The following is a 21,223-nucleotide window of genomic DNA, read 5'->3' as shown; positions in this document are numbered from 1 at the left end:
GACCAAAGCATTACTCACTCAGTTAGATTCGCCTACCGCTCACATTAGGAAAAGCTCCAATAAGCACAATGGTGATGGCTCAATTCTTGAGAATTGATGTGCCTTCTGCCTTAAATGTCATACTAGGCCGACCAACCTTATATGACCTGAGGTGGTCACTTCAGTATTTCACCTATGTATAAAATTGCCAATAAGAAATGGACTGGGCTGTCTGAAAGGAAACCAAAGAGCTGCACGAGAATGTTATAACCTTGATGTATCTATCCAAGGTCAAAAAGGAAGAAACCTTCGACCAGAGTTCAGGAAGGGAGAAAACATTGCCCAATAGGAATCTGCCCAAGGCGGGGACAAAGATATGGATCTCTGCCTTGGCGAACCTAATGCAAATGTTAGACTAGTGGAAGAGCTAGACGAAGTTGAAATTGATCCCACCATACTGACTAGGAAGCTTAAAAATTTGCAAAGGTTTATTGCTAAAAATAAAATCAACTTTGATAAAATTTCTAAGAGCAAACCTCGACATTTTTTCTTGGTTGCACAAAGACATGGTCGAGATCAATCCAGTTATAATGTCTCATGCCCTCAACATTGATCCAGACTTTCATCCCATCTAGCAGAAAAGGAAATTGATGGACAAAGAATGTGCACAAGCACTAAAAGAAGATGTAAAAAGGCTCCACATAAATAGAATTATTATTGAAGCCTTCTACTCAGCCTGGGTAGCTAACCCTGTACTAGTACCCAAGCTGAACAAGAAATGACAAGTATGTATCGATTTCACCGACCTTAACAAGGCGTGCCCTAAAGACTTTTTTCCACTTCCAAGAATAGATCAACTTGTGGATGCAACGACCGACCATGAAATCTTAAGCTTTATGGATGCCTATTTGGGGATAATGAGATAAGAATACATCCACCTGACCAAGAGCACACTATTTTTTGAGTAGGTTTTGGTCTATACTGCTACAAAGTTATGCCATTTGGCCTCAAGAATGCTGGAGCTACCTACCAAAGGTTAGTCAACAAGATGTTCAAGGACCAAATCAGACGTAATATGGAAGTATATGTGGATGACATGCTCATCAAATCTAGGAAGTCTGGAGGGCACATTGAGGACCTAGATGAATACTTCAAAATCCTCAAAAAAATACAACACAAACCTCAATCCCTTAAAGTGTTCCTTCGGGTCAGCTTGGGTAAGTTTCTTGGATTCATTGTTAATGCTCGAGGAATAGAAGATAATTAAGAGAAAATTTAAGCCCTCCTAGATATGAAGTTGCCAACAAAGGTGAAAGAAGTGCAAAGCCTAACTGGTCGAATAGCCGCATTAAGCATGTTTGTCTTAAAACCAACAAACAAGTGCGTTCCTTTCTTCAACATCCTCTGAGGTAAAAAGAAGTTTGAGTGGATAGAGGAATGTGAGAATGCTTTTCAAGAATTAAAAAAGCAACTTGCAGAACCTCCCAACCTATCAAAACCTCTGGATGAAGAAGAATTAAGGGCCTCTAATTTTGGTGAACTGGCATTGCATCTTCCTTGATGTTCAAGGCATGGAAAACTGTGTTGGGGTTGATCCTTGTCATGTCAGAATGGCACCATGCGAGCACATCCTAATTTGTCATGAGTATATCCACAATCTTTTTTTTTTCACCACTAGATGTAAGTTTCTCACACTTTGATGGTCTTAGTGGGATCTGAATCGCATATTTGGACTTCTTCAACATCCTTGGGCGGCTAAATTACTCTTTCTATCCCCACTCTGGGGTCCAAATCATCTTCAAAATCCTTCCAGATGGCTTCAGCTTTCGCTTGAGTATCCGTTCCAGGAGAAATAATTGCTTCCTTCTCGGACCATGAACACAGTCTAGATGGAAATGTTGTAGCAACTCCTGAAACTCTTATAATCACCTCTTACTACTCCAACACACTCATTGTCACAGGGAAGCTTCATGCACACATGTCTTATAGAAGTTACCGCCCTAAGTCCACCAGGATTGGCCATCCTAGTATGGTGTTATAAGTCGTAGGACAATCTACCACTGCAAAGGTGCAGTGTTTGAAGGTGCAAATATTGTTTTCTCCTTTGAGCATGATTGGGAGCTAGATTTTCCCATAGGCATTAGAGCATCTCCATTAAATCCTTGCATCTGAATGGGACAAGGTGATAGGTCAGCCTTCGTGAGCCTAATCACTTGAAATGCAAATTTGAACAGTATGTTCACTGAGCTCCCATTGTCTACCAAGACTCTAAAAACTCTTTTGTTTGCGATTTGGGCTTCAATGACTAAAGGTTCATTATGGGGGAAATGTACATGTCTTGCATCATCTACCATGAACATGATGGGTTGGTTCATGGTTTGAGGATGTTGGGTTGGTGACTGCACGAGTGCACACATTTTACCTTCTCCGGCTAGCTCCCTCAAGTATCTCTTCTGGGAGTTCTTGGTACTTCCCACAATATGTAGTCCTCCAGAGTTTGTGGCTACATGTCCGTCTACTGGTGGCAGAGCTAGACCTAGAGGATATGGGTTTCCTAGTCCCGGAGCTAATACAGCTACTACAACTTGAGCTGGCAGTGGAGGGAGTGCCGAGAGTACTGATCTAGGAGCTTGAGGGTGACCTACTCCTTGCAGAGGATTTATGATACCATGTTGTCCTGGAACAATCAATGGTCCGTGAGTCACCCCCTGTCCAGGATAAATAATGGGAATCCAGGCCCATTGTCTCAAGTGTCTGGCTCTTGCTAGCATTTTAATCTCATCTTTTAAGTAGCCACATTCATTGGTTGAGTGTCCCACCTCTCCGTGATACTCACACCATTTGTTTGGATTTCTTTTGTACTTCCCCCATGGGGCATCTTTGGGGGCTTTCTATAATGGACCATGTTGTAGGTTACCCGCTACACATTCTCTTGAGTATCCACCAGGCTGCAGTACTATGTGTACTTTGGTTCATACTTCTTTCTTGACTTCTTTGAAGTTTCACTTCATTTTTGACCCTTTCCTCCTCTCTTGTTTTGTGAATGGTTCATGTTCTATTCTAGAACTTCTATTTGTGCTTTTGATTGTATGACAGTGATACTACATCTAGTTTGTGCCGCTTCATACCTAGAAAAATGGGTTTGCGTAGGTGCCTCCACAGATGCAAAAAGTACATAGACTGTTGAAGTGTACTATATTCTAGAGATAGGAACTTGTGAGGCGAATCTAGAAGTAGAAGTAATAGGGGTCGGTGCCGGAAGGACTCTAGATGCTTGTTGATAGGTATCCTTCAGATTGATAAAGCCTTGTGCTCTTGCCATGAACTTAGACATTCTCTCAACCCTTGTTCTTTGCATCTCTCCCCATAGTAAGGAGCCAACTGCAAGTCTAGATTGCAGGACCACAAGCTTCATGTCATTAGTCACCTTGGTTTTAGCTGCTACCTCTATCATTTGATGAATGAAGTTCTTCAGGCTTTCTCCTGCCTGTTGTTTGACTGCGTCTAGAAGGCATACTACAATTCCTTCCAAGAATGAATTGATACAAGAGCCAATCTTTTCCACTAATCTTTAGCAGACTTGATGAGGGTTATGGATAAGCACAAGGACTTGGCATCTTTGCTTATTCTTGCCACCTGCATCATTTTGTTATACTTGGCCAAGTGGGTCTTCGGATCTGTGTGCCCATCATACAACTCAATCTATAGCATCTTAAAGTTCTCTAGGAGTGAAGCTTTTGTGATTCTCCTTACACGGTGAGGGACCCACTTTGCTTTCGGACCAACTTTGTCAGAGCAACGATTTACTCTTCTAGTCTCTCTGTCATTGTCTGGGAGGCTTCATTTGCGAACCTTGTCATTAAATGATTTCTGAGGGCATTCCCTCATGGCTTTGCATTTTCACTTTTTGCCTTTTCTTACTTGGCGTCAAGACACCTTCAAAGATCTACAATGGACCAACTATCATAAGAATATTTTTCCTTGGTCCCACCGTCTTGGTTAACAGAATCACTGGGGCAATTTTTCCTTCCCCTAGGCTTTGGTACTTTCATACCAGTCCCTTTTTGTGCAACAAGGCCTTTCTGGGTAGAAGGGCATCTGAGCCCGAAGGTGTCAGTGGCCTTTTATGCCTGAAAAGGCCTATTGGCTAGATTCATGTTTTTTTGAGGAGGTACGGGAGCTGAAGGGTTTTGAAGGTCACCTACTTATGCTTTTCCCTTGTCCTATATAAGAGCAGAGGTTCTAGCATCAAAAGGGTTTTCCCTGTTATATCCTCCAACACATTTTACTGAGGGTTCATACTCTGAATCTCCCTCGTCCAGATCTTCGAACTTAGCTTGGAGGGGAGCCATGATTTTCTCCATTCTTTGAGAAAAATTCTCTTGATAGGCCAAATTCTGTTTGGTCTCGAGCAACTCTTTAGACATCTGAACCACTTTGGGGTCCTGCTCATAGTGGTATCCATCTTTGTAATATTCTTCTTTGACATATTCTCCATCATTGTCTTCCTCCTCGTTCTTAGCATCTTGGTCTTCATCGATACTGTCATGCTGCTTGTCAGGGTCAGCCTCTCGGTTGTAAGGGTTAGATGTATCCCCTCATCTTGCATCCCTCGACTAAGCGAGCTCTAAAGATAAAAGGGTTACATCTGCCTTAACAACATCGAAGCCATATGGAGGAATCTTCTTAGTAACAACTATTTGAGTAAAAACCATGGTTACAACAACAGTGTGGGTTTAAATCTTTCTTCAGCTCTCAATGAAAGAACCAAAATGTTCATCGAGATTTTCAAAAACTAAATATTTAAGAGCTTAAGAAATAATAAAATGTAGAAATAAAGGAGATGGAGATTTTTATGTGGTTCAGGTTTTAATTAACCCTAGTCCACAAGTCATTCCATTAGCCTCAAAGGGTGTGTTTGATGTTTTTACAGCGTTTAAGTAAGAAACCTTAACTTTGCATTCTTGTTTCTCTTGAAGAAGAGGAAAGCTTAGAATAATATTAGCAGAGCTTTGACTATCTAGATTGTGATCCTCCTTTTGTATGAAAATAGAAAGATATATATAGGCTAAGGACAGGTGTGGACATGCCCATGACCCACATAGGGTTTCTGCAAAAAGTTCACTAATGGAGTAAATACATGCAAAAACGAGCTGATTGTTGAGCCTCTAGGAAGGATTTGTTCTCGTGCGTTAAAGTAGGTGGACAACAGGGGACCATTGTATGTAGTGAATGCATATCGCCAAAAGGTTTAACCTTAAAAGTATATGCCTAGAATAACCGTCTGGCAAAAAGGTTTTTTAGGTGCGCCCACTACCATGTCTTGGCACAGGGGATAAGATCTGATCTCGTGTTAGAAAAAGCATAACCGTTGCTGGGTGATTAAGGCTCAAATTTATACATTTTAAGTCTTTATTAATACATATATAATTAATGTAAATTAAATATTTCATGGTTTTAATTGTAAATTTATTTTAGTTAGAAATATTTAATTTATTTTAAAATTTGTATTATTTTTCAGATTTGAGTAAGTGATAAAATAATGGCAAGCCCAATGAAGTTGACCCACTCCAACTATTTACCTTATGCATTTCTCTCTTGGGTCCATCCAATTGTCAATTGGTTCCAACGTCCAAGCCCACAATATACAAATTGAAGATCCAATTCAATCAATGAAAATGGACAACTCCTTTAATTTTGAGTCTTGTCAACTAGCCAAAGCCCATACTCATTATCGAATGGCCCAGAATATATATGTATAAATATTTCATTTCATCAATGAAATTCAAAAATTGTGAGTCCACGTCTTCTTTCAACAAGACCCACGAAGCCATTTCTCCAGCTGCAAGTAACGCATACAATTCCAGTTGTCAAAGACTTCCACTCTCTCAACTTTTTGTGCCATTTTCTCCACTAAATGTAACACGAAAAATACCAATTTTGGAAGTATTTTGGCTCTATAAATAGGACCATAGAAAAGAGCAAAAATCAGATTTTAGTAGTGTTATTATACCAAAATTTTATCTTTTTCTTTCCTTCTTCTTTATTTTACTTTATTAATTTTGGTGTAAAGACAATGCCTTTTCTAGGCTAATTTCTTTGGCAAGACTCAAGTGTAAGTTCATGTAATTTTTATTTTTCTAATATATTGATTCTCTTTGTTCTTCATTTCCATATTTATTATATTAAATTTCTCTTCTTCTAAATTGCACTTTAAATTTAATAGTACCTTTTATATAAGTTCAGTCATGCTTTTCTTATGTAAGTTAGGCTATTAATTATTAGGGTGTTTATTATATTATATGATTTTTACTGCATTCTGCCGGTGGTATTTTGTCGATTTAAATTATATGATATGATAGTATTTTTAGAAGTAGTATTAATTTAATTAGAGAACATATTTTTCTAGTGGGCTTAATTATACACATTTTCCAACTATAATTAATGGTGTAGAATTATAGTTGAGGTTAAGGAATCAATTTTATTAGGAAAATATAATTGTATGTACAAAGCTTGTGTCTTCCATAATCATTTTCTGATCACTTCTCATTTTAATTACTTGTTTAATTTTTGAAAATCATTTTCTCAATATTCTCACATCACATTCAAGGTTCTTATTTTATTCTCGTAAAATTACTAACTGTCCTTTTGAGTGTATTTTTTCTCCCTGTGGATACGACATATAGGCCGTTTACTACCGCGACCGCAGTGTAACTAATTGGGCGACATCAATTTTTGGCGCCGTTGCCGGGGAGGTTTCTGCGCTACAAGTGGTTAGTATAGTAGTTTTTTTATTTATTTTTATTTTTTTGTCTCTCTTTATTTGTTTACATAAAAAAAAAACTTTTTAGTTAATATAATATAATTTAGTTTTTTTTTAAGTTATATATAGATTCAAAAAAAACAAAATTATTATATATTATTATTATTCTGTACTCTTTTAGTAAAAAAAAAGAAGCAAGTAGTTTATTTATTTATTTTTTTTTTGTTAGTTGTATTTATTATTTTACTACTATATTAGGGTGTTAGTTTTTTTTACATTCTTTTATTTTGTATACTTTTTTTTTTCTTTTAGGATTAGCCATTTATTTTATTTTATTTATTTTAGGTTAGTTTTACATTTTTCTCCTTTAGGCTTAAAAAAAAAAGAAAAAGAAAATTGTGCATAAAATAATTTCATAAACTTTTTAGTGTAAACCCAATTGTGTAATGGTAAAAGTGGTACAAACTGAGATTATTCTGTCTAAGAAAGATTGGCTTTAAAGGTTTGTGGTAGAGTACCCTCTACACTTTCTAGCAACCCCGGGGAGTTCTAGTAAAAGTGTGGGACAAAGCGGTACCTTGGCAACCTTCCCAATCGACCTGGGAATATCTTGTGTGAATACCCTTGCATTATTACATAGTTGTAATTTACATTATTTAACAAGTGAAAATACAAAAAAAAAAAAGTGAATGTCACGAAATAGAGACAAATTAGGGAGATTTGTAAAACAACAAATTGAAATTTTAGAAAACTCTCCTAAATCGTCTTCTTCCACTCGTTCTCATTCACCACCATCACCCATACTTCCTGCACTGCCAATGATGGCTCAACAACAGGAAATCCAACCAAGAACGCTACAGGATTATCTACATCCTACGCGTACGGCCACACCTTCATGCATAATGTATCCCATGAATATGCCCAACTTCGATTTCAAACCTGGCATGATTCAACTTTTACCAACCTTTCATGGTATGGAAAATGAGAGTCCATATGTGCATATTCAGGCCTTCGAAGAGGTGGTGGCCACATTCAACAACCATGCTGACATCATAAACTTGGTGAGATTGAAGTTTTTTTCCTTTCTCACTCAAGGAAAAAGCCAAAAGTTGGTTGTATTCTTTAAGGCCAAGGTCTATTGGGACATGGGAAGAAATGACAAAAGTATTTTTCTCTAAATTTTTCACACCCCATAAGACTAGCAACCTTAAGAGGCAAATCTCTACCTTCACCCAAAAGGACCACGAAACATTTCATCAGGTCTGGGAGAGGTTTAAAGATTTGATGGGCCAGTGCCCACATCATGGATACGAAAGTTGGCGTCTTGTCAGCTATTTCTACGACGGTCTCACAGCCGACAAAAGACAATTCGTACAAATGATGTGCAATGGCGACTTCCTTCAGAAAGATCCCGAAGAAGCTTTGGAATATCTTGAAGAAATCTCTGAAAAATCCTACACGTGGAGTGCACCAAGTCCTACGGATAAGCCACGAACAGCCGGAGTCTACCAATTGAAGGATGAGGACAGTGTGAAAGCTCAACTTGAAGCTCTGAAAAAACAATTTGAGACTTTCAAAACTCAAGAAGGTAAAGCACTCCAAATGGTTGCAAAAGTGGAAAAGCAAGAACCATGCTTCATTTGTGGAGGGACTGATCATCAACCACAAGAGTGCCCTAATCTTAGTATGTTGAGGGGAGGAGATGAGGAACAATGTAATGCCTTAGGGGATTACAAGAAGCCTTATAATGCCTACTCCAACACATACAATCCTGGTTGGCGTAACCATCCCAATTTCAGTTGCAAGGATACAAGTCAAAATCAAGCATCTGGGAGCCAATGGAAACCTGATCAACAAAATAATTCTCTTGAGAATTCCATGAAAATTCTAGCAGACTCTCAACTAGAGTTCAGGACTTATTTTGCTCAGGTGATAGAGGAATTGAAGGACATAAAGATTCAATTAACAAAGTTAAATGATTCTTCAGCCATTCAAGAGCGTGGTAAGCTTCCCGCTCAACCTCTAATCACTCCCAAAGGGCAACATATGGCACAAACCTCTACTTCTTCAGAGTCTAATCTAAAGGGGGTTAATGCCATTACTACTCGAAGTGGTCAAAGAACAATATCACCATTACCTAAGACCACTAGTGTACCAATGCCCGCTCCAGATGTTGATGTGCCACAGAACCTTCCAGTGAAGGTGCCCTTCCCTCAGGCTTTGAAATCTTCTAGGAAGGTACTGGAAAATCAAGGTGAAATCCTAGAAAATTTAAAACAAGTGAAGATCAACCTGCCTCTCTTGCATGTGATCAAACAAGTACCAGCATATGCCAAGGTCATCAAGGATTTATGCACCATGAAAAGAAAGCACCATGTCAAGAAAACTGCATTCTTGACAGAACAAGTAAGTGCGGTGATCGAACAAAAGATACCGATCAAATACAAAGATCCAGGTTGTCCTACTATTGCTTGCCAAATTGGGACACAAGGATTTGGTCAAGCTCTCCTAGACTTAGGCGCAAGTGTTAATCTCATGCCTTATTCAATTTACTTGCAACTAGGTTTAGGAGAAATAAAGCCCACATCTGTGGTGCTACAATTGGCTGACCGCTCAATCAAAAAGCCACGAGGAATAGTTGAAGATGTCTTGATTAAAGTTGGAAAATTCTATTACCCCACTGACTTTTTGATTTTGGACACTCAGTCTGAGGTTAATATTGAGTCAAAAATTCCCATCATTCTCGGTAGGCCTTTCCTTGCAACAGCCAATGCTCTCATTAACTGTAGGAATGGTCTCATGAAATTATCTTTTGGGAATATGACTATGGAGGTCAACATTTTTCATGTTGCGAAACAACCACCAGACGAGGAGGAAGATTGCTATCATACTGACGTGATAGACACAATTGTTGAGGAGGAAGTTCTTATTCATGATGATTCTGATTCTTTAAATGATCTCCTCCATGACTTTGATACTGAAAATATGCTTTATCCACCCGAGGAAGCCAATATTTCTTCTATTCTTGAGATGTCCCAGGATGAAGCATCACCGTCTCAATATGAGAATTTGCGATTCCAGACCCGATCTATGAAACGCTTCTTCGGGTCCATGTGCGATATTGACAAATTTTGGTAAGAGGGTAGGCTTACCTGAAGAGATCATCTTTGTGACTCTGGCCTACCCGGAATGATCAGGTTGTTTCTATTTCTGTTTATGTTTATATATTATTCGCTATTTATTTCCTTTGTTATCATTTTTTTGTTTTTTTAGAGGATCAATATCGCTGATATCCATGGTTGCTTGCTCTACAGGTGTTCTCTTTCCTTATTCTTTTAATTTTTATATCTTTAGACATTGAGGACACTGTCTGATTTTAGTTGGGGGTGGTGAGCATATTCAAGCATGTTTTTTTTTTTTAATTTTGTCATATTAATATTTTCATGGTCAACTTTTTCAAAAATTACTCATTTATTCTTGTAAAATGTTATTTTAAGCCAATTTTTGCTATCTTTGTTACTTAGAATTTTTCTAGAGTTACAAAATACACATGCCAAACTTTGTGGTAAGATGGTTGTTAGCACATATTTGCTTAGAAATTTTTCCAAGTTTAAGTGTTCATTTTTTTTTTGAGTGGCGAGATTTGAGAAAATAACTTTTGAATTTTCATTGATTCTTAGAAATGGTTATAGTTATTTTGGACATGGTACTAGGGTTTGATTGGATGTTGCTTTAAGGGATAATTTTTTTTATAGACAAATCTTATTAGGGAGCCTTTGTGTAATTATTTTTTTTATGTGAAAAAAAGTGAAAGAAATTACAAGAGCAACATTTCCATCATTATATCCAACATGTTGCCTCTTGTTCTTCAAAAAAAAAAAAAAAAGAAAAGAAAAGAAAAAATAAAAAAAAAAGAAAAAGAAAAAAAAAATTGCAAGAGCAACATTTCTATTCATTTGTTTAATATGTTGCCTCTTGTTCAAAAAAAATTATAGTATATTATTTTTTTTATTTTTTTTGGCTCCTAGAATAAATGTAAAAGATTGTCTATTTTCGCTTAAAAGTCCCTAAAAGCTGGTTTGTAGTACTCTTTATGGTGGTTGTCCAAATAATTCATAACCTATCTTTGTTTCAATGTTTATTCAAATGTTTGTCCTAAATTGATCTATCTTTTTCGAGTGCTCACTTCTCAATTTCCAACTCCATGAGTGAAATCCTTAGCCATGAATAAATATTTTCAAAAACCTGTGAGGGTAATGGAGTTGAGACTTCTACTTGGTACATTTTTCGAAAGCATTTATGTGTTATGGTTTGCGGTAAGGAGGTTCAGGTTTGGTGCACACACTCACACTCTAGATTTATTCAAGGTAATTCTGTATAGTTCTTATTGGCTTGTTAGTAACATTTTGCTTGAATATTTGTGTCATTTTTGAAAATTTTGATTTGAAAATATCATGTTGACATTCTTTTCTTTCGCTTGAATTGCTAGAGACTAGCAATAAGCTAGTTGGGGGTTGTGATTAAGGCTCAAATTTATACATTTTAAGTCTTTATTAATACATATATAATTAATGTAAATTAAATATTTCATGGTTTTAATTGTAAATTTATTTTAGTTAGAAATAGTTAATTTATTTTAAAATTTGTGTTATTTTTCAGATTTGAGTAAGTGATAAAATAATGGCAAGCCCAATGAAGTTGACCCACTCCAACTATTTACCTTATGCATTTCTCTCTTGGGTCCATCCAATTGTCAATTTGTTCCAACGTCCAAGCCCACAATATAAAAATTGAAGATTCAATTCAATCAATGCAAATGGACAACTCCTTTAATTTTGAGTCTTGGCAACTAGCCAAAGCCCATACTCATTATCGAATGGCCCAGAATATATATGTATAAATATTTCATTTCATCAATGAAATTCAAAAATTGTGAGTCCACGTCTTCTTTCAACAAGACCCACGAAGCCATTTCTCCAGCTGCAAGTAACGCATACAATTCCAGTTGTCAAAGACTCCCACTCTCTCAACTTTTTGTGCCATTTTCTCCACTAAATGTAACACGAAAAATACCAATTTCGGAAGTATTTTGGCTCTATAAATAGGACCATAGAGAAGAGCAAAAATCAGATTTTAGTAGTGTTATTATACCAAAATTTTATCTTTTTCTTTCCTTCTTCTTTATTTTACTTTATTAATTTTGGTGTAAAGACAATGCCTTTTCTAGGCTAATTTCTTTAGCAAGACTCAAGTATAAGTTCATGTAATTTTTATTTTTCTAATATATTGATTCTCTTTGTTCTTCATTTCCATATTTATTATATTAAATTTCTCTTCTTCTAAATTGCACTTTAAATTTAATGGTACCTTTTATATAAGTTCAGTCATGCTTTTCTTATGTAAGTTAGGCTATTAATTATTATGGTGTTTATTATATTATATGATTTTTACTGCATTCTGCCGGTGGTATTTTGTCGGTTTAAATTATATGATATGATAGTATTTTTAGAAGTAGTATTAATTTAATTAGAGAACATATTTTTCTAGTGGGCTTAATTATACACATTTTCCAACTATAATTAATGGTGTAGAATTATAGTTGAGGTTAAGGAATCAATTTTATTAGGAAAATATAATTGTATGTACAAAGCTTGTGTCTTCCATAATCATTTTCTGATCACTTCTCATTTTAATTACTTGTTTAATTTTTGAAAATCATTTTCTCAATATTCTCACATCACATTCAAGGTTCTTATTTTATTCTCGTAAAATTACTAACTGTCCTTTTGAGTGTATTTTTCCTTCCTGTGGATACGACATATAGCCCGTTTACTACCGCGACCGCAGTGTAACTAATTGGGCGACATCACTGGGCGATCTAACTTTGCATCCAAGGTAGACGTCTGCGATTATTTTGGGTGGACATCGTATGCGATAGGCCTTTTGAGTACCCGTCTGGTGATCATTTAGGCAGACTTTGAGTTTGGGCCACTTTGGGTTCCAAAGTGGTAATATGTCTTCCGTGTCTGGGAAGCTTAAGTAAGACGAGGTAGACCTCCGCACACCCCTCGATCTAGACTTGTTCCCGGATCAGTGAAACTTTTTCGCGACTGGGTTTTATTGAGTGATTTTAATTAGTGAGATTATGAGACTATCTCTCCCCTTTTACGCCACATGTCATTTGTTCAGAAACACGAATAATACTTAGATTAACAAGCTTTGTAGAAATTATCTTTGGGGTGCTAAAGGAAATCGTAGCAAAGTTCATCTAACTTCATGGGAGCATGTTTGCTTACCCAAAAAGTATGTTGGTCTTGGGTTTAGGGAAGGAAGTGGAATATGTTGGAAAAATTAATAATATACCCAAGATCTATTTGTATATAACATAGAACACAATAGTAATATATAATAATTAGGTATGTGTACCTGATTGATCCATAACAATTATCTCTGTTTGATCCACAGCAGTTACTCCAATTTGATAGTGCAATACTATCAACTAAGTCTTCCTCCCTAGATCTCTAAATCAGAAGTAGTTTATTTATCTAATTATCAAAAAATATACAATTGTGATGAGACAATATGTATTTATAGAGTTAGGGAGGGGACTTAGCTACAAAACCCTAGTTGGACTGGGCCTGCTCATCAAAGGCTTCAGTTAACTAGAAAAGCCCACACTTCTGCTTCACCTAGACTTTACACACAGATGCTAAGCCCATTAACAATTGATCACCAACAACATGGGCTAACACAGCAAAGAACTATCCAATCAACCCAAGTTTTAATAAAACCAATAAAACTTAATGTAAGCCCAAATAAAAAGTCTAACATTCTCCCACTTGGGCTACATTAATTTTAATACATATATATTATATATCAAAATAATCTTGTTTGAAAACGACTCATGGGTTGAACAACAGGAAAACATTTGTGGCCACTTTAAAAAATGATAGTTCTCTGATAGCATCTCAACATACCGGTCCAATTTAACCTTTGATAATGAACTATGACAGTCATATTGTTTTTAACTCAACAAAAGACATTCATAATCACAAATACCAAAGTATTAAATCGACATGGTCAATAAGTCTAGTAGTGTGGTAAGGAATTATGTTCAACATGTGATCAATTTAAAATAACATAATATCCTTATCAGTCCTCAATTTCACTGATACCGTGATGCTTAATAAATAAGCCAGTGAAATTAAACATACACAACTTAATAAATAAGTTAGTGTCACTAAATTTGCTTAAGAATTAAGCCAACAAAATATCATTGTCATTAAGCAAATATACTTAAAATACAATGATCACAACAAGATATGAACTACATGCTTTCAATTCAATTATTCTCGAGAATATAACAAAGCCTAACTGAAAGCATAAACATCCAATAATAAAAATTATTGGCCCACAAAGTAGTTCATAACATCAACAAGTAAATTACATATAAATATAATCTCAAAAGATAAAATAAGAAACTCCCACTAACCCAAAGGAACAAAAGATTATAAAATGCTCATATGAACAACATGTAATCAAACAATATGGCACTTAATCCTTTGGTTAGAGGATCTGCTAACATCAACTTGGTCTTTCAATATTCTATCACAATGTCTCCTTTCTTGACCAAGTCTCTAATAGTGAGATACTTTATTTCCATATGTTTAGAAGCACTACTAATCTCATTATTCTTTGAAAAGAAAACAACAATATTATTATCACAATAGATTAGTATAGGGGAGGAAATAGAATCAACTAGTCGTATCTCTAAAATCAAATTTTTTAACCATAAAGCTTGCAAAGATGCCTCATAACATACGACAAACTCAACATATATAGTAGATGATGTGATTAAAGTCTATTTAACACTTTTTCAAGAAATAGCATCACCAACAAAAGTGAAAATATAGCCAGAAGTTGACTTTAAATCATCTACACAACCACCAAATCTGAATGTGAATAACTAACAGCTTGAAAATTGTCAACATGCTTATACACAAGCATAAAACTCTTTGTTCTTTGCAAATCTCTCAAAACTTTCTTGGCTGCAACCCAACGATCATGGTCAGGATCAGATAAATATCTCCCAAGAACATCGACCATGAAAGCAATGTCAGGTCTAGTGCAAACCTAAGCATACATCAAACTCCCTACTACATTTGCATATGGGATATTCTTCATTGCTTCTCTTTTTAAGTCGTTCTTGGGACAATGTTGCTTAGTAAATTTGTCCCTTTCAGAATAAGAACGAATCAGCTTTACACAAATCCATGTTGAACCTTTTGAGCACACGATTATTGTAAGCTTCTTGAGGTAAGCCAAGAAATTTTCAATTCTTATCATGATAAATCTCAATCTCCAAAACTAAAGATGTCTCTCCAAGATCTTTCATATCAAAATTGGTAGACAGAAAACTTTTGGTCTCATTTAGTAATGACAAATCACTGCTGGCAAGTAAAATATCATCTACATAAAGAACAAGAAAAAATATGATGACTCCCACTGATCTTCATATAAATACACTAGTCAAACTTGTTCTCGAGAAACCCAACAGTGTCACAACCTTATCAAACATCAAGTACCACTGGTGAGATGCCTGTTTGAGACCATAAATGGATCATCTCAATTTGCAAACCAAATTTTCATTTCCATTTTCCTCGAAGCCTTCAGGTTGAGACATAAAAAAAATTGCTCACTCAATTCTCCATTCAGATCGAACAACAGTTTTAACAATCATTTGATGTAACTCTGAATCAAAATACGCAACTAATGCCATAATAATTCTGAATGAATTTTTTTTAGTGGAAACAGGTGAGAAAGTTTCAGTGTAATCAATACCTTCTCTTTGAGTAAAGCCTTTAGCCACTAAACACTCTTTAAACCTTTCAATCTGTCCCTTTTTTATCCCTTTTAGTTTTTAAAATCCACTTACAACCTATTGGTTTGAAACCATCAGGTAATAGAACTAACTTCCACATATACATTATGTTTGTCCATGAACTTAATCTCATCATCCATAGCTTCTATCCATTTTGAAGAATGTGGACAATTGGGTGCTTCGCTATAAGTAAGAGGTTCTACAAAATGACCAAGATCACATTCACCTTCTCCAAGGTAAATAAATTTATCATCACACCTTATTGACATCTTTTGTCTTTGAGATCTCCATATTGGAGGTACTTCTGGAATAACCTCTATTTATTGACCATTATTTTGAATGACATATTCCACAATTGGATTTCTCTGATAACAAGACCCTCATCAACAACAAAACCTTCTTCAATAATAGGTTCCTCATCAATAGTAGGACCCTCGTCATCTTAGATAGTAGGAGCAATATATTCATCAGCAATGGGAGCGTTATCAACTAGAGTAAGAATAAGACTGCTATTATTATCATCTCTTGAAAAAGACATAGGAATAAAAATTCCTTTAGATGACTCCCCCATTTCAAGAGATGGTGAATGAATATTTTCAGCAACATCAAAATTTAGCAGTCTGAGATTCAACAATTCGCGTACCATGAGTAGGACAGTAAAAGCGATAGCCTTTTGAGCGCATTGGATAACCAATGAAATAACAACGATTTGTTCTCGAATCTAACTTTTTCAAATTTGGATCATAAATCTTTACTTCAGCTGGACAACCCCATACTCGAAGATGATTAAGACTAGGCTTCCGCCCAGTCCACAACTCAAAAGGGGTCTTGGGAACAGATTTACTGGGAACACGATTTAAAATATAAGTTGCAGTCATGAGTGCTTCACCCCATAAAAACTCTGAAAGATTTGTTCTACTTATCATGTTTCTGATCATATCCATGAGAGTGCGATTTCTCCTTTCAACAACGCCATTTTTCTCAGTGAACCTGACATATTGTATTGAGAAACTACACAATTTTCTGGAAAATATTCAGCAAAAGGCCTCATGTGTTGTTTAGATTCTATATAACAACCAGAATATTCTCCTCCGCGATCAAAATGAACAAATTTTATGACTCTTCCCAATGATTTCTCAAGAACATTTCGAAAGATTTTGATTTTATCAAAAGCGTTGGATTGTCTCTGATCAGGTAGGTGAGGCCATAAGAAGAAAAAACATCGATAAAAGTTATAAAATACTTGTTGCTGCACAACGTGTTGGAATAAGGTTTACTGATGTTAGTGTGGATAATCTCTTATAAAGAGTGACTATAGTGAGCAGTCTGCTTTCTTATTTTAGTCAATTTTTCACCAGTACAATCAGCACAAGTATCACAACCAGAAACATCAACAGGAGAAAGAATTTTAGCTAGAAGTAATCGATCAATTCTTTCTTTAGAAATATGACCCGATTTATCGTGCCATAATAATAAGGATGTTATCTTAATATAAGATTTCTTATCCACAATATTCACAATATTGAAAAAGGAAGCTAAGGAATTCAATGATAATTTGAAAAGAATATCAAAGTAAAAACAGTTTCCAATTATTCGGAGTCAAACATAATGTCAACACTATAATTGGCTAAACGAAAAGAAAATCATTGTTTAACTATAAGCGGAAGCGAAACTGAATTACTTTAAAAGTAAGAATCAAGAAATTACTGTTCAAAACAATCTGAACACTAAACTGTAATTCAAGAATAAGTGTGCCAATATAGATAACATCAACTCTAACATAAGTGCCATTTTAAGCTTTGACTCCCTCTCACTTATCTTCTGAGATCCCTTAGCCCCTGGTTGTGGTTGCTTCTTTTCATATTTTCTTTATCCTTTGTTGGGCTTGAGTTGAGAAACAAAGTGAGAAGACTCATTCTTCTCATTTTGTTAGCTTGCTTTGCTTAACTTTATACTGAGAAATAAGGTTACAAACACTTTATATTTTACTATAAGTGTTTAGGTTGTCTTGATAAGGCTGAAAGAGGCAGGAAGTGCATGAAGAACTTGAAGAATAGTGTAAAAGTCGAGAAGAGGAATATTATAATCTTTCAACTTAAACTGAACATTAATAATTTTTAAAATAAAACCTCGCACTCCTTTGATTTATCATACTGAATGGTTGTCATTGCATTCATAAGATGTCCAACTGCAGCGATTTCACTAGTGTGAAATAGTTTTTCTTTGCTTTGAAATATTCATTAGCATTTGTGGTGTTTGGCAAACCACCAAAAGATGTTCAGGAATTAAACGTTTCACAGCAATGAGACTAAGATGATTTGAATTTTTCCAATGTGCATGAAGAATTTTTGGGCAACAATTCTGATATTAGAATAAGATCAGCAGATTTTTTTTTTCTCGAAGGCATAAGTCCAAATCTATTATGCCTAAATTAATTTTCACATCTCGTTTCCATGTCTTAAAGTTGGAAGCATTCAGAATTCAGATAAAAACGTTATTGTTGTTCGTAGAAAGGAGACCGAAAAATCCAAAAAAAATAAAACTTGAATAAGCAATATGAGCGATGCATTAGAAAATATTGTAGAGTCAACTGGTCCTTATAAACTCCCCTTTGGGGTGAGAATATAACACACACATGATCTACCTTCATGAAGTTAACAACAAAGAAAAAATACATATCATTTAAGAATTTTATTACCTTTGGGCAAATAAATTTCTTAAAAATATGTATTAATTCAAGCAAAAAACTAATAATAAATTTATATATTTAAATTATTACCTTTGGGCAAATAATTAAAATATATACATTTAATATTAACTCACTTCATGGAATGTGAACTAATATATGTAAATACTACCTTTGGGCAAGTAATTACACATATAGTCAACCAAAAGATATAATATTTTCTTCAACATGTGAAATTTGGTGATAAAATAGTCATTGAAAATTAATAATTTTCAACCAAATTTCCAAAAGAGATATATAATTGCTTTTATTATATTGATAATCAAAAAATAAAGTGTCCACCATAACACATTATTTTTGTATCAAACAATCAAGTTTTATAACTTTAGAACAACAAATAATTAAAAGATGCGAATATAAGAAAATTGGTGGAGACTACATAGTCAAGATAAATTAAACAAGAGAGTGACTATGTCTTATGGAACGAGAAGAAACCCAAAAAATTTTCTATGATTTACGGATTTTGAAAAATCATCAAAAATTATTTTTAATAATTTTTTAACTGCATAATTATCATTAAAATAATAATAATTATTAAACGGAGTCAAAAAATTAATTAAAAATCACCAAAAAATCAGAAATTAAATTCTAATAACGCTGGAAAAAAGAATCGTCAAAAAACGACGTCGGACGGCAGCGCACGCGCCCCCACGCGCCGCTGCCGAGAGTGGACTTTGCTGGCAGACTTCATCTTCAAGCTTGAACCGAGTCTGAAAGTGGGTCGCACGACCCGGTTCCAGGCGGTCGGGTCGGAGACGAAAAAAAATGCCAAAAATCGACGAAAACAACGGGAAAGCTAGGGGTTTTGTCCGGAATCGATTTTCTACTCTATTTATGGGTTCAATTTGGGAGTAAACATGTAAAACAATGCTTGATTTTAATGAAACTAATCCGAAAATATAAGAACTTAAAGAACCGATTTGGCTATGTGTCTTATCCAATTCGAAAAAATCAAACGTCTAGAAACATTTTAAATCAATTGGTAATGAGATTTGCACCATCAATTTTAGTGTATAAACTATAGAATCAAAAATCCCAAATTAAATTTCATAAAGAAAAAAACATAAACCCTAAAAATTTAATCTTAAAATTCTCCTAATTTGTTCAATTACTTTAAGCAAGTAATATATCAAAAGAAAGAAAATTCAATAATGAATAAAACCCCTAACCTTTTAAGATTGAAAAACAAAAAATTCAATATAAAATAATAGCGAAATTAATATGTAATTGAAGAAAATTAACATATACATATTAATTGATATACAAATTATAGGTTCTAAATCATATACAATAGGCAATCTGATACCACATGTTAGATAAATTAACATAAACCCAAGATCTATTTGTATATAACATAGAACACAATAGTAATATATAATAATTAGGTATGTGTACCTGATTGATCCATAACAATTATCTCTGTTTGATCCACAGCAGCTACTCCAATTTGATAGTGCAATACTATCAACTAAGTCTTCCTCCCTAGATCTCTAAATCAGAAGCAGTTTATTTATCTGATTATAAAAAAATATACAATTGTGATGAGACAATATGTATTTATAGAGTTAGGGAGGGGACTTAGCTACAAAACTCTAGTTGGACTGGGCCTGCTCATCAAAGGCTTCAGTTAACTAGAAAAGCCCACACTTCTGCTTCACCTAGACTTTACACACAGATGCTAAGCCCATTAACAATTGATCACCAACAACATGGGCTAACACAACAAAGAACTATCCAATCAATCCAAGTTTTAATAAAACCAATAAAACTTAATGTAAGCCCAAATAAAAAGTCTAACAGAATATGGATCTCATGGCTAAGTACATTTGAGCTCACTCTACAAAACAAGACTCTCTTTGGGTGAGATGGATTAATGTTGTCTACTTGAAGGACTAAGATTTTTGGAGTCTTACTCTTAAAAGTGAATTTTGCTGGTATTTTATAAAGCTTCTTAACCTGAGAAATTACATTGATCATCATTCCTTGATGGAGGCTGAGAGATAAGGGCATTATAAGGTAAAACATATTACTTTTCTCTTCTTACTTGTGATAGAGTTTTTTATTCTCGATCTACCTAGCAGAGACTTTGTGTTCCCAAACACTGCTTCATGTTTGGCAAGCGATTAATAATCATTTGCTCACAGGGGATCATCTTAGAAAATTTATGGACTTGGTTTCTCGTAGCTCACTGGTTTGTGCGACCTCTGACAAAATTGATCAGCGTGTTATCTTTGATTGTGTATATACGAAAATGGTGATTCTGGATGTGCAAAATTAGTTTGGTCAGTTCATTTGGCTTGTGGACATGGAGGCTTGCAGGGCCGACCTTAGGCATAGGCGGGCTAGGCCCGTGCCTAGGGCCCACTCATTTTAGGGGTCCAAATAAAAAAAAATACCTTTTAAAAAATATACATATTTTTTTAAATAATTTTTAAAAATATCATTTATCTTTATAGTAAGAGTCTAATTTTTTTTTTTTACCTATGTTCCATTTTAACTCAGGGTCGGTCCCGGAGGCTTGGATGACTTGGTGTGAGCAACCCATTAAAGGCCCTTGTGGCTGCTGTTTTGAAAACTATAGTTGCTGCTATTATATATTTGTACGTGGTGTAATAGAAATAGATGTATCTTTAATTTTATTTGTAGCTCTGCTAAGCTAAGGTGCTAAGTAAATCGATGAAGTTGATTGTCAAGAGTTAAGAGTTGTTTTTTTTTTCTAATCTCAGCGAAAGGGAAACTATGTTTTGTCTTTGATTAGCACTTCAGTGTTTTGTGTTCTTGGCAACTTGCTTTATAGTTCGGTGGTTGTGTTTTAATAAATTTTGTTCCTTTGCTTAGAAAAAAAAAAAAAAAG

The 21,223-nt window shown here is 35.0% G+C and overlaps 1 protein-coding gene and 1 non-coding gene across 2 annotated transcripts; one reads left to right on the top strand and one right to left on the bottom strand.

Annotated features, from left to right (window-relative positions):
• Positions 1-7,945: 7,945 nt before the first annotated feature.
• On the bottom strand, positions 7,946-8,052 carry LOC115721487 (small nucleolar RNA R71). The gene has a single exon (XR_004012506.1). It is a non-coding gene; the product is annotated as a small nucleolar RNA R71 (small nucleolar RNA).
• LOC115720134 (uncharacterized) lies at positions 8,027-9,880 on the top strand. Its single transcript, XM_030649293.2, has one exon. It carries the CDS (start codon positions 8,027-8,029, stop codon positions 9,878-9,880), a length of 1,854 nt encoding a protein of 617 aa, XP_030505153.2.
• Positions 9,881-21,223: the final 11,343 nt, after the last annotated feature.

The sequence above is a fragment of the Cannabis sativa genome, chromosome 2, assembly GCF_029168945.1.
Source record: "Cannabis sativa cultivar Pink pepper isolate KNU-18-1 chromosome 2, ASM2916894v1, whole genome shotgun sequence".
NCBI lineage: Eukaryota > Viridiplantae > Streptophyta > Magnoliopsida > Rosales > Cannabaceae > Cannabis > Cannabis sativa.
The sequence above is the reverse complement of the archived record's forward strand: the minus strand, read 5'-3'. Positions and strand labels throughout refer to the sequence as shown.